Below are 14,670 nucleotides of genomic sequence, written 5' to 3' on the forward strand. Positions count from 1 at the left end.
TTATATCGCAATGACAGAGAGGAGCATCTTGGTGTTGGGGTGGCGCTTTATGTCTGGGACAGCATAAAGTGAAATAGGATAAAGATCCTGCATGAGACTAAATGTACAATTGAACCAAAATGGTGAGACGGACAGTGAAATGCTAAGAGAAATTAGGGAAGCTAACCAAACTGGTAGTGCAGTAATAATGGGAGATTTCAATTACCAAGAACGATAGTGCAAGTACAAGTCTTTAAATTCCACCAGTGTTCCAAAATCAATTGTTTATTCACACAATATATATAGTTGATAATGGGCAACTCCACAGATATCAACATTCACTTGTACAAGTCCCCCGACACGGTCCCGTGTTTCACTGTGGCTGCATCGGGAGGGACCACAATTTCAATAAAGTCTACAATAAAATAAATACAAATGGTAGAACAAAAGGAAATAGGCTACATAATTCCAAACAGCAGTCATGATACAAGTGCATACCTTTTAGATGAATCATGGAGCACAAACGCCCTCATCACCGTCAACCTTTTAAAGAACAGGATTGGCGCCAAACAGGATTCCATCGCGAGATCCCTGAACCAATCATAGCCTAGCAAACCCTCAACCAAACAGGTGCCATTCAATCTCTTTATTCAAGCCTCTCGGGCTAATGGTGTTAAGGGTAAATATCCACCTCTGTTCTTTCCTTCCCAGCAATTCGGGATAGTCACCTCCCCTAAACGGACGAGGGACCACCTCCAATACTGAAAAGTTAAGATCAGAGATAGTATGATCAAATTGGGACCAGTGAGATACCAGAGGTTCATCCTGAACCACTGCTATTACTAGCAATGGTAACATGGAATAGACTTAGTTTTGGGGTACTTGCCAGGTTCTTGTGGCCTGGATTGGCCACTGTTGGAAACAGGATGTTGGGCTTGATGGACCCTTGGTCTCACCCAGTATGGCATGTTCTTATGCTCTTAAAGCTCTGTTTTATGTGCTTAAATGGCTTTGAAAATTCAGCCCTAAAGGAAATTTTTATACGCACATTTAATTATATACTCACAAGTGAATTTTAAAAGGAGTTGCACATGTAAATGTAACATATCGTAGAAATTTTAAAAAGCCATTCATCTGCGAAAGTTCACTTAAAATGGGAAAAACTATGGAAAATTCAATGGCATATTGTAGCAATTTTCAAAAGCCCACTTACATGGGTAAAGTGCCTTTACACATGTAAACCCCAATTTTAAATGTGTAAATCTTTTTGAAAATCAGTTGATTGTGTATGCACATATTTCATTTAATGTGCAAACGACAGCACATCCCTACTGTGCATGTTCCTATTTCAGGTTTAGATCTATTCAAAGTAAGAATATAAGAAATGCCATACTGGTCAGACCAAACATCCATCAAGCCAACAGTGGGCAATCCAGGTCACAAATACAATACTTGAACATAATCAGCCCTGAAAGGTATAATATAAATTAAATGTATACCTGGAAGGATCCCAAAGAATAGATCCAATCCTTCCTGCTCACAACCAAGGATAAGCAGTGGTTTTATCAATAACTTTATATTTTAAGATATTTACAATGTTACTATTGTTTTTGAGAGTTCTTTGTGATACATGTGTTATGATTGTGTATGTCATTTTGTGATCTACACTGCACAGTTGTATAATTGGAAGTTTGCAGAATACAAGAACTTATAAATACATAAATACTTGGTTAATAATGGTTTATGGATTTTTCCTCCATAAACTTATCTAAACCCTTTTAAAACTAGATACACTAACTGTTTTCACCACATCCTCTAGCAACAAATGTCATAGTTTAATTGTGCAGGGAGTAAAAAAAACAAAACACTTTTTCTAATTGTTTTGAATGTGCTACCTATTAGTTTCAGGGAGAGTCCTCCGGTCTTAGTACTATTTGAAAGGGTAAATAATCGTTCTCTGTTTACCCATTACACTCCACTCAAGATTTTATAGACCTATATCGTATTTTATTTTGATTGATTTATATTTCACTTCTCTGCACTTTAAAGCAGATTGCATACAGGGACTGTAGGCATTTCCCTATACCCAAAGGACTTACAATCCGTTTGTACCTTAAGCAACAGAGGATAAAGTGATTTGCCCAAGGTAACATGGAGTGGTAGTGGGATTTGAATCCCTGCTCTAACCACTAGGCTACTCTTCTACTTCTCTCAGCCGTCTCTTCTCCAGACTGAAGAGCCCTAACTCCTTTAGCCTTTCCTTATAAGGGAGCCGTTCTATCCCCTTTATAATTTTGGTTGTCTTCGCTGTACCTTTTCTAATTTCACTATATCTTTTTTGAGATGGGCGACCAGAACTGTACATAATATTAGAGGTACTGTCGCACCAAAAATCGATAAATTTTAAATATTCCTGTTGCCATTCCTCTGCTCTCTAAGATCAATTTTTTAACCTTGGAAAACTTGGGCTCCTGCTGAAGACCTGACTGTGAATTGTTCACTGTTGGATATTTCTGGGAACTCTATTGTGATAAGGTAGCCCCCTCATCACACTCAGGTGGGTATTCCCCAGAGAAATAATGGAGGATACCCACTGCCACTCTGAGTTGCAGAAGGAAAAAAAAACACAGAATAAGTACGGTTTACAAAAAGATTATACCTCCCAGAAGCCTATGGGAGACATGTGACAAATAGGGCTTTGTGGGTAGCGTCCTTGAGCGCAGGGTGGGTAGAGACACTGACCTCACTTAAGAAGCAGGCGAGGTAAATAGGAGAGCATATATACAGGAAGCAATAGATGCCTTGGGGAGGGACACTGAGACAAAGATGGAGTTAGAGAGATTGAGAAAATGGAGGGGGAGGAAAGCAGCTCACCCTTGATTGAAGATATGGAAACAAACTGACCTCAGTGCTTCTGTGATTTTGCTTTCTTTCCTTATTTTTTCACTGAGCATCAAAGGCTCAGAAGGGCAGTGGGAATGGCTCAGCAGCCTCAGTCACTGTACTTTAAACTGTGATATAGTTCCTGTGCTTATTTTTTTCTCCAAACTCCAAATGATCAATGGGTCAGCGAATGTGGCTCAGTCGCTTAGAGACTGTCTTGAGTGGCATAATGTGGATTTTCCTTTAACTTTTCTTTTGTTGTTGCACCAGTTAATATGTGCCATGATTCCTGGGCAGGGGGCACTCACTCATATATGAAGGAACCTAGACAGACTTATGTTTTGATAATATGAGCCAAGTATCCTAGGAAATTTATCCCAGCTTACTGCTGAGAAGAACTGGCAGAAGAAGCCAAGGCTGCACTGGCATGATATGTGAGTTTGGGAGCCAAAGAAGTATAGTAGGGATGTGAATTGTTTTTCTAACGAATTGAAATATCGTACGATCAAATTTACCCCCGATTTTTCATAAAAATTGATTTTCGGGTTAGTGGGCGCTAACTCATGTTAGCGCGCACTAACAAAAATAGCAAAAAGTAACAAAAAGTAACAAAAATAAATGGTTTTTTGTTAGTGCGCGCTAACATGAGTTAGCGCGCACTAACCTAAAAAACAATTTTTCACTAAAAAAAAACAAAACGGGGAAACGCGGGAAAACTATTTTTTCCCGAGGCCAGACGATCCCAAAAGTGGGAACGATCGGGCTCCCGATTCACATCCCTAAAGTATAGTGATAAGCCAGTCACTAAAACGGAGTGTGTAACTGAACCAAACTGAGTGCAAGCCTGAGCAACACAAGATGGAAGTCAAGCCACATGATGGCCCCAGCAGTTTTAATGTCAATGCCTGTTAGAACAATCAGAAGAAACTGCTATTGTTCTCCATATCAAGCAATCTGTCTTTACCTTACAATTTTGCTGAAATGTGGCTTTGACAAACTGTGTATCTAGCCATGAGGCACAATTCCGTACACCAGATGTCTTCCAGCTCATCCACATGAGAATCTGAATATATGTACCATCTAAGAAGGCATATTGGAAATCCACCAATCTTTTGTCAGTGGATTGTGGTAATCTCCAGTCAGTATTGGCTTTTGGATCATATGCATAGGCCCGAGTCCTGATAAAGGAAGAGACTTTGGACTTACATGTTTTGGGCTTCTCTTCTCTCTACTCCACCTCCACACGTGCAAACCGCACATGGGGGCTTTGCATCCTAACATACAAAACTTAGCAAAGCTCAAGTCTAAGCTTTGAGACTGAGCTCTGCTCAGCCCAGCCTTGCTCCTACAGAGCTTCTGGCACTGTGGTGTTAACATGTCACTCGCCCACCAGAGGTCCAAGTGACTGTCCTCCGTGCTAAGACTGGACTCTGCCCAGACCTAGAGAGAGGAACGACCCAATTACAGTGAAGAGTGAGAGAGCCTGTCCCCAAGATGCCTTCATGCACTCCTGATCGGCATTAGATGGGATAGTTAACTGGCAATGTGTTTGAAATGTACACGTTAACTTTGGCCTTTTCATGACCTTTACAACACGAGTGATTTATTCTGTTAAACCAAACTTAAAACAAATCTCTCTTGAATTTAAAACCATTGCATAGGTTATGCTGCTATAATAAAAATGATTATCATCCACCTCAAAAAAGATGTAGGCATCTGCTCTCTTTACTGCTCTCTAAGAGCAGTTGAATTTGTTTTGAGATATCCAGCCAAGTGCAGAACAAAATATACTTTTATTTTTGGGACCCAGATCAACTGCAAGCTTTTGTGAAGGACAATACTGCTCATGTAGAAGTCTCTGGAACTAACTATGACTCCTTAGGCTGTGGTAGATCAGTTGATCTTAGCTCACTTTTTGTAATTTGGATTATCTCTGTGTTTCTTTTTCTAAAAGCTGTATTTATTTTTGCTCTTGTCCCCTTCTCTCCTCTTTGTTAGTGGGTTTAACAGGCGTCAGGAGTATAGGAGCAATTAGTTTTTGCATGGCTTTCTTTTTCCATTACTACTATGTGCTCTGACTGGTTTTTATGATTTTTTTTCTCTCTCACATGTATTATAAACTTAATTAAAAATAAAAGATTGGAAGCATTCTTTTAAAGCTGCTTTACTGTCAAATTACTTGGAATTTCTCTTTAAACTAGAGGCCATGCAGGAAGGCATTATAGTAACAGCTGTAGATCAGGTTCAGTCTTTCAAGGGGCCTGAAAGTTGTCCTCCATCCACTTACTCCTCTTTGAAAAAGCAATGAAAATCAGAAAAAAAAAAAAAAGAGGGAAGGGGGGGGATTCAATGATTTTATTGTAACAGTCAGCTGAATTCTTTTGCTTTTGGCTCCACATTCTAGGCCCCCAGTGCCTAGAATGCAGACTAAGGGGCAAATTTTCAAAGGGGTACGCGTGTAAGATACGTGCGTACCCCCCGAAAACCTGCCCCAAGCTCCCCCTGCATGCGCCGAGCCTATGTTACATAGGCTGCCGGCGCGCGCAAAGCTCCGGGACGAGCGTAAGTCCCGGGGCTTTCCTGAGGGCATGTCGGGGGCGTGTCGCAGCCAGCGCGTCACCTGGGGCATTCCGAGGGCGGGGCCCGGGCATGGTTCCGGCCCGGGGGCGTGGCTGCGGCCTCCAGACCAGCCCCCGGACCGGAACATGGCGCGCCGGCAGCCGGCCCAGCGAGCGCAAGTTACGCCTGCCTCGGGCAGGCATAACTTTTGGAATAAAGGTGGGGGGGGGAATTAGTTAGGGCCGGGGGGTGGGTTAGGTAGGGGAAGGGAGGGGAAGGTGGGGGGAGTCGGAGGGAATGGAGGCAGGCTGCGCGGCTCGGCACGCGCAGGCTGCCGATTTTGCGCAGCCTTGTGCGCGCCGACCCCAGATTTTAAAAGATACGCGTGTATCTATTAAAATCCGGCGTACTTTTGTTTGCACCGGTTGCGCGAACAAAAGTACGCGCGGGCGTAGTTTTTCAAAATCTACCCCTAACTGTCTGGTGTGCGCACCACAGCCTCTGCACTTAGTGAAAATGATAGACAGTACCACTCTGATAATTAAAAAGATCCAACTTGTATCACAAACTAAAAAATTACAGACATCAACAGTGCAGTATGTATGCTATATACAAGATATGTGTTATACAAAACTGACATTACTGTACTGAAACCCCCATGGATGGCCTATAAATATATTTATAAGAATCAAGCATTGGGGCTGGATGGGAAGGTGACTGTCATGGATTATAAATGCAATGAATGGGAAAAGCACTGGTTGCTAAGTCTTCTTCCTGTGCGATTGTCTCAGCAAGTATTAACAGTCAAGAAACAAATAAGGATTGTCATGGCAACCCATTTTCTCTGGTGGATTTGAAGATGCAGAAACAGATTTATGGTGGCCTTTAAAAAAAAAAAAATTATAATAATTTTCACAAGCAATAATGATTTTCAAAATTCCCTTTGTGGTAAACACTTATTCTCCCAGAAAAAAATCCTCATCAGTTACTATTAATTAAATGTAGACCCAAGGTAAAGCTGAGGAGCTATTCTACCAAGACAGCCCCCAGACAGGCGTGGGCGCCTGTGCCGTGTAAGTCAGCAGGGGTAGGGGGAGGAAATGTTGAGGCAGAGGGGTTTGTTTGCTTTGCTTACTATTAAAATGGAGCAGGGCTTTTGGGGTCACGGGTGTGGACGTCAGAACCAGCATTTCCAGCCCTTTCAGTCCCTCTCGGCAAACCTCAGCTGCCACCTCCTGGTTGATCTCTGTCACATGGTCGAGTTCGAGGACCTGTAGCCGCATACAGTTCCGAGCTTGGAAAACACAAGAAACACATCGATATAAGAATTGCTGTCACTGTCTCCTGTAACATGTGAAGCTTTTTGTTTGCTTTTTTTTTTTTAAATTGAAATACTGACATGTTACAAGAAATGGAGGTGGGGAGGAGTGCAGGCAGCGCTCTGGGTGATCTAGGCAAGATGGAGGATCCAACGTAGGCATCCTTATATTGTTTCTGTCCTACTGTTTAATGAAGAAACTAGGAAACGTATTCCTCATGCACTTATATGTAACAGAAGAGTCTATCGTGATCATGGTGATCATATAACAAAGTGATGTTTCCATGAGTAAAACCAGACCTTTTCAGGGACGGAACATTGGGGGAATGGCTCACAAATACAAGGTTTTCTATCTGATTTTTAATGGTTGGATGTTTTAGCTCCATCCAAATGTACTAGAAGACAATGGGACTATAGATGTTTATTTTTGTCAGATAGATACTATAGGGCCAAAATACTAAAAACACACTAAAAAATATGGAATAAAAATCTGTGCACATTTTCTATCATGGGCATTCATTCTTAAGTTTAGCAATGATGTAGTAAATTAATGAAATGTATAGCGGTAGATTTTCAACCCCCGAAAACCTACCCCTGCGCGCGCCAAGCCTATTTTGCATAGGCTCGGCGGTGCGCACAAGCCCCGGGGCGTGCGTATGTCCCGGAGCTTCGAAAAAGGGGCGATCCGGGGGAGTGGCTGGGGGTGAGGCGGCGGTCCGGGGGCTGGGTCGAGTGCTCTGGCACAGCATCGCAAGTTACGCGAGGCATAACGTTTGGAGCAAAGGTGGGGGGTGGGGGATTTAGTTAGGGAAGGGAGGGGAAGGTGGGGGGAGGCCGGAAAAAAAGTTTCCTCCAAGGCCGCTCCAATTTCAGAGTGGCCTTGGAGGGAACGGGGGAAGCCATCGGGGCTCCCCTTGGGTTCGGCGCGCGCAAGGTGCAAATGTGTGCACCCCCTTGCGTGCGCCGAGCCTGGATTTTATAACGTGCGCGTGGCAGCGCGCGCACGTTATAAAATCGGGCCTAGATTTGTTCGCGCTGGGTTGCGCAAACAAATCTACGCCCGCGCGTATCTTTTAAGATCTGGCTCATAGTGCACAAATGCTATGAAAAGTGCACTACACATAGCACTACAATTAGCATGTAGGCCACCACAATATAAAATATAAGTAAAACCCTCCCAACAACCTAATTCAATCATAAATGAAGTTCTCCAGTCCCTGATTCACATTTTTAACTGCCTAACTGTCCAAAAGTAGAACCCTTTTCCAACCACAATGCCCCTTTCATTCTCCAGGACCCTAATTCCAGACCAGCTGGAGGAAACAGCCTTACCTCCTTCTGGCTTGGTATCCAACGATGCTCTAACCCTGCCAGTGCTTTAAATATAGCTTCTGCTCTGGGGCCCTATCTAAGCTGGATGCTAATGACTAACGAGGTCATCTGCATGCTGTGTACCTGTTTAGCATATGACAGCACGTTAACATTTAATGTGCTGGCAGTGTTTTCCTAGGTTGGGGGCTTTTGTACATAGTGCGTTAATTTTAATGTACATTTAGTGCATCAGGCCCTTAGCAAGTTCACTTTAAGTGGGTGATTCTCAATATCCTCTTAGGACATGCTGTGCCAAAATCACAGGTTTCTCCACTTTACAGTACATTCGTATCCCATGTTTTCCATGTCAGGCAGTCATTCCACTTAAACGGCTCAAGCTGTTAGTAAATCAGCAAATATCTTCCTCATTAAGAAATGTTGTGAGGGAGGGGCTTCCTGGCTTGGCAGTGGCACTGACAGGGTGCAGGGAGGACTCAGAGGTAATCACATCAGCCCATGAGGAAGGAAGGATCCTTGCTAGAATTCAAGCAGCACAAGCCTTACAGAAAACTTCCCTTCCAGCTCTTGGCTGGCAGAATCACCAGTCATTCTGGGACAAAGATGGGATGAGAGGGAGGGGGGTCAGAAAAAAAATGGGGTGGACAAAAATACATAAAAAACAGTGAGGTCAACAATCAAAGCCTTCATATACTGATGACTTTTGGAGTTACGAGCACAAAAAAAGTTAGCTTTCAGTATTTCCCCTGCCAACTGCATACATTTTGTGCGTACAGGTTTTTGTGCACATAAAAAAGAGTGAGTGCACATATTCAGCACTCTCTGGCTAAAGTTAGAGGCGTTGACAGACCGATACAGTACAGTGCGGAGCGCACTGTTAGCCTGCGTTTGGAAGAGCGTTTTCGACGCGCTAGCTTTACCCCTTATTCAGTAAGGGGGTCGAAAACACGCGTCCAACCCCCCCCCCCCCGAAACTAATAGCGCCCGCAATATGCAAATGCATGTTGATGGCCCTATTAGTTATTCCCACGCGATTCAGTAAGTAAAATGTGCAGCCAAGCCGCACATTTTACTTTCAGAAATTAATGCCTGCCTCAATTTCTCTCAGCACCGGGAAAGTGTACAGAAAAGCGATATGAAGTCGGAGGTTCCAAAAGTAAAAAATAATTTAAAAATTTTAAATTTAAAATTGGCCCGTGGCATGAAAATCGTACGCTCAATTTTGCCGGCGTCCGGTTTCCGAACCCGTGGCTGTCAGCGGTTTTGAGAACCAACACCAGCAAAATTGAGCGTCGGCTGTCAAACTCGCTGACAGCCGCCGCTCTTGTCAAAAAAGAGGCGCTAGGGACGCGCTAGTGTCCCTAGTGCCTCTTTTTATCGCGGGCCCTCATTTAAATACTGAATCGCGCAACAGGAGAGCGGGCGCTCGCCCGCTCTCCCGCGACTTTTACTGAATCGGGCTGTAAGTCTGGTCTGAGAAATTGCTGCCCTAAATTCATCCAGGTAAAGTTACGCAAATAACTTTATGCACGAATATTCAGCAGGAGACTTTTGCACGTAAGCCCCCTGCTGAATATCTGGTAAATGTTATGCACAGAACTTTACCCTTATAAATGTGCCGCTTGCTTTTTTTATTGAATATTGACCTCAGTTTATTGGGCTGACATGGACATCTGATAAAACCCCTACATACCCCACAACATTACTTGCACAAGGACTGGCTTTGTAGAATGCAATTAATACTCACTCTTGGAAAAACCATTCATGAGAGAAAGGATACTTTATAACACAATTGATACTTCATTTTTGTCTCAACTAGCACTGCTGTTTTGCTCCAGGGTACTACTGCTATTAGACAGAGCTTGCTGGAGTTTACAGAAAATCGGGTGAGAAGATGCCCATCCATGGAAACACCACCAGTGTGCTAATCCCATAGCAGTACTGTAGGAATACCATGCATGACTCCAAAGCACCACCATAAAACTACAGAACATAGCTACAGCATACTAAATCCAAGTTACTACCAGAGGAATGCAGTACCGTGCCATTGGCTGGCCCCTGTCACATGGAGGGAGCACTGGATGGCCGGCACCATCTTTAAAAATGGCGCGGGCCATCCAGTGCTCCTACCATGTGACAGGGGCCGGCCAATGGCACGGATACCCTGTCACATGGTAAGGGCAAAGGTCATCGGCGCCATTTTTATTAGTGGCAGCCGATGGCCCGAGAGTGGGAGATCGCTCCTGGGACCCCCACTGGACCACCAGGTACTTGTAAAAGGTTTTTGGGGGGGGGTCGGGAGGGTGGGGGAAGCTAAGGGATTCGTTTTAAAGGGTTGGGGTGGGTTTTTTATTTATCGGCTCGGGAGCAGCCCATAAAAAAAACCCGATTGGGCCGGACAAAAAAAAAAATCACGATTTGAATCGGAACTGGAATCGGAACCGATTCCGGTTCCAATTCACATCTCTACTGTTCAGTAAAGAACTGTTTCCTCTGTAGTTTGGGGCCTTGTTCCTGCCTGCCCCTGTCCCTGCTGAATGGGACCAGACTCATCTATGATCAGTTCAGTCAGGTGGCCGAGGCGCCATAAGGAATGCAGCCAAAATTCTCCTGCCCTGCACCAAACCCTGAACTATCTAAAACACATTAAAAAAAAAAAAAGTATGCATAAGTTATTTTGCTTGTTTTTGGGGGGTGAATAACCCTATCGTCCACCAGGCACTGATGGTGTGTTCATCTTGAGATCGCTTACCTAGAGAGGCCAGACCCTGCACCCCACATCCTGCACCTCCAACTCCCAGTGCCCGCAAGTGTGGCCAGCATCTGCCGATCATCTGCAGGCAGCGGTTGCTGAAGCGCGTGGGCTGTTGGCTGACAAGGGAGAGAAAGGGTGGAAAAAGGTTAAACGCCAAGAACTATCAAGTCATCATAGTAACACGGAATAAGGACTGGGTGGGTACTTTCCTGTGGTAAGTCTTTTAGTTTTTGTGTGATTCAAGTTTTGGTTTTTTTTGCGGTATGGTTGGGAAAAACACCTTTAAACAGAAGGCTGGTGCACATTAAAATGGCACATTAAAATGACCTCAAAAGTTGCTCAGAGCTCCCTTCCCCATTCACAGTTCTCTCTCCAAGTCTTCCCAGCATTTCCCCTACCTCCACACATCATATCTCTCTCCCTTTATTTCACATTCTTCTAAAATTGACCTTTATAAATCTGAACATGTTAGAGCTGTTGTGTGCCGCACTACAGCAGCCAGCATTTGTTTTGATTTAGGGAAGCTTAGCGAGATGAGCCAATCCTGTTACTTCTATTTATATACCTCTGCTGCACCACAGAGGGAGATATAGGGAAAAAAAAATCAACTTGCAAAAGTGAGTCAGTCATTTTAGAGGCTTTCCAATTGCAAATTAAATATAATTTGCTTTCTGGGCACATCACAATTTAAATTTACGTGCCCTGCTCTGGGGGCCAAAAAAAAAAGAAAATGTACACTCATTGTCTCTGTAGGACTTTCCTGTTTTGCTTTCCTAGTGCAGCAGCACACTTATACACACTTTGGGAACAGGCCTGGCCCATTCTGCAGAGTCAATTTCTGCACAGCTCCTACTGACTCCCTTAGTTTCTCCATCTGCATCCTGAGTGTAAACCCCTACTAGGATCTCCCATTTTTCTAACCCCAACAGCCTCCCTTTATGTTTATTACCCTGCAAATTAACAACATAAACCACTTACTGCAATAATAAGCCACAGCTATATAAACTGGTTAGATTAAATTATAAAACCACAGGTCTCTGAAGGAAGGGGGAGCGGGCGGTTAGGTTTCTTTTTATATATGATAATCCAGAAGAAAGCGACACCATGCAGAAAAATCACCTTATCAAAGAAATAATTCAGTAGGAGGCCTGAAAGCAGAGTTGCTTACCTGTAACAGGTGTTCTCCCAGGACAACAGGATGTTAGTCCTCACATATGGGTGACATCATCAGATGGAGCCCTGTCACGGAACACTTTTGTCAAGTTTCTAGAACTTTGACTGGCATCCTGAGCATGCCCAGCATGCCACTAACCCTGCAGCCAGCAGGGGGTCCCCCCTTCAGTCACGTTTGTAGCAAAAGTACGAGCTAAAAATAAAATAATAAAACGTAAGTGAACTCAACTCGGCGGGGTGGCGGGTGGGTTTTGTGAGGGCTAACATCCTGCTGTCCTGGGAGAACACCTATTACAGGTAAGTAACTCTGCTTTCTCCCAGGACAAGCAGGATAGTAGTCCTCACATATGGGTGAATAACAAGCTACAGGCTGAATCATACGTATGAGACCAAGCAGCACCAAACATGTGCAGCAGGTACAACAACTGGGGTGCTGTTGGCAAGGATGAGGCAGCCTGAAATTCACAACGGGTTGAGGTAGGACAAGTTGGGTTCCTACACTGGAAACAAATTTCTTAGGACAGACTGGCCAAAGATGGAATCCTGTCGCCCAGCCTTGTCCAGACAATGGTGAGTTGCGAATGTATGGAGAGAGCTCTATGTCGCAGTCCTGCAGATGTCAGCAATCGGTACTGAACGGTAGTGTGTTACTGATGTTGCCATTGCTCTGACTGAGTGTGCCTTCATTTGTACCTGTAGTAGAAGGCCTGCTTGCTGGTAACAGAATGCGATGCAGTCTGCCAACCAGTTTGACAGTGTTTGCTTGCCCACCACATTCCCAAGTTTGTTCTTATCAAAAGAGACAAAGAGTTGGGTGGATTTCCAGTAGTGCGGTCTAAGTAAAACGCAAGAGCAGGCTTACAGTCCAAGGTGTGGAGAGCTCGCACACCTGGGTAAGCGTGAGGTCTTGGAAAGAAAGTGGGCAAGACTATGGACTGATTTAAATGGAAATCAGTTACCACCTTAGGAAGGAATTTAGGGTGAGTGCGGAGAACCACCCGGTCATGGAGGAACCTTGTGTAGGGTGAGTAGGTCACAAGGGCCTGTAACTCACTTACCCTGTGAGCAGACATGATGCCTACTAGGAAAATAACTTTCCCCATGTAAGGTATCTGAGTTCGCAGGAGTGCATGGGCTCAAAAGGAGTGTGCATGAGCCGTGTAAGTACCACATTGAGGTCCCATGCCATGACCGGTGGCCATAGAGGAGGCTTAATTTGTACTAAGCCTCTCATGAAGCGACTCACCAGGGGTTGAGTCGTTATCGGGGCTTCCCCTATTCCTTGATGATAAGCTGAGATGGCACTAAGGTGCACTCGGATAGATGATGTCTGGAGACCAGATATCAAGAGGTGCCAGAGATAATCCAATAGACTCGATGTGGGGCAAGAAAAGGAACTAAGCCCCATTGTGTGCACCACAAAATAAATCTTTTCCATTTAGAGCGGTAGGATTTCTGCGTGGAAGGCTTCCATGAAGCTACTAGGACTTGAGATATGACACTTGAAAGGTTGAGTGGTTGTAGTATCAGCCTTTCAACATCCAGGCCGTCAGAGAGAGGGCCTGGAGGTTCGGGTGGCGTAACTTGCCATGATTCTGTGTTATGAGGTTGGGCGACATGCCCAGGTGAATGGGGTCCTGGACAGAAAGGTCTCGAAGTATGGGAAACCAAATTTGGCACGGCCAGTAAGGGGCAACGAGAATTATTAAGCCCCGGTCCTGTTGTAGCTTCACGAGAGTCTTGCTTATTAGCGGAATCGGAGGATACGCATAAAGTAGGCCTTTGTTCCAGGGACGGGCGAAGGCATCCCTGGCTGGTGCATGCCGGTCCCTGTGCAGGGAGCAGAAGCTTTCCACTTTGTGGTTCTGACTGGACGCAAAGAGGTCGATGGTTGGATGACCCCACTGGTGGAAGATTCTGCTCACAACTGACGGATTCAGAGACCATTCCTGGGACTGGAAACGTCGGCTGAAGCAGTCCGCCAGTGCATTCTGTGTGCCCGCTAGATAAGTGGCTCGCAGAAGAATGGAATGCGACAGGGCCCAGGCCCAAATCTGTGCTGTCTCTTGGCAAAGCAGATAAGAGCCCATGCCCCCTGTTTGTTCAGGTACCACATTGCAACTTGGTTGTCTGTTTGAATCAGGACAACTTTGTTGGAGAGGTAATCTTGAAATGCATAAAGTGAGTACCACATCACTCGAAGCTCCAGAAAGTTGATTTGCAGGGTCGCTTCGGCTTTTGTTCAAGCCCCTTGAGTTTGAAGGCCTTGGACGTGGGCTCCCCAACTAGGTTGGAGGCGTCCGTAGTTAAGGTCACCTGAAGAGCCGGTTGCTGGAAAGGAAGACCCACTTGTAAGCTGGCTTTGTGTGTCCACCAGGCAAGGGACAGACAAAGCTGGCTGGTTATGTATATCATGGACGACAGCGGCTGAGTAGCTTGTTGCCACTGGGATTTCAGAGTCCATTGGGTCACTCTCATGGCAAGGCGTGCCATAGGGGTGACATGGTCAGTTGATGCCATTTGGCCGAGCAACCTGAATAGCTGGCCAGCTGAGGCACTTTTTCGACGGCGGATAAAGCTGGCAAGGTTGGACAGCATAATTGTACGGTCATTGGGTAAGAATGCTCTGGACAGTGTCGTGTCTAGGTCTGCTCCCATAAAGGAGAGAAGATGA

General features: G+C 44.9%; 1 protein-coding gene across 1 annotated transcript in view; it reads right to left on the reverse strand.

Moving 5' to 3' along the window:
• Positions 1-14,670, reverse strand: part of FBXO41 (F-box protein 41) — a 159,718-nt gene that overhangs the window by 19,312 nt on the left and 125,736 nt on the right. Inside the window, exons 9-10 of the mRNA XM_029594661.1 lie at positions 10,821-10,939; positions 6,557-6,715 (exon numbers count right to left, since the gene is read on the reverse strand). Coding sequence (XP_029450521.1) covers positions 6,557-6,715; positions 10,821-10,939 — 278 coding nt within the window. The remainder of the gene's footprint in view (positions 1-6,556; positions 6,716-10,820; positions 10,940-14,670) is intronic.

Source organism: Rhinatrema bivittatum, chromosome 1, assembly GCF_901001135.1.
Source record: "Rhinatrema bivittatum chromosome 1, aRhiBiv1.1, whole genome shotgun sequence".
Lineage (NCBI taxonomy): Eukaryota > Metazoa > Chordata > Amphibia > Gymnophiona > Rhinatrematidae > Rhinatrema > Rhinatrema bivittatum.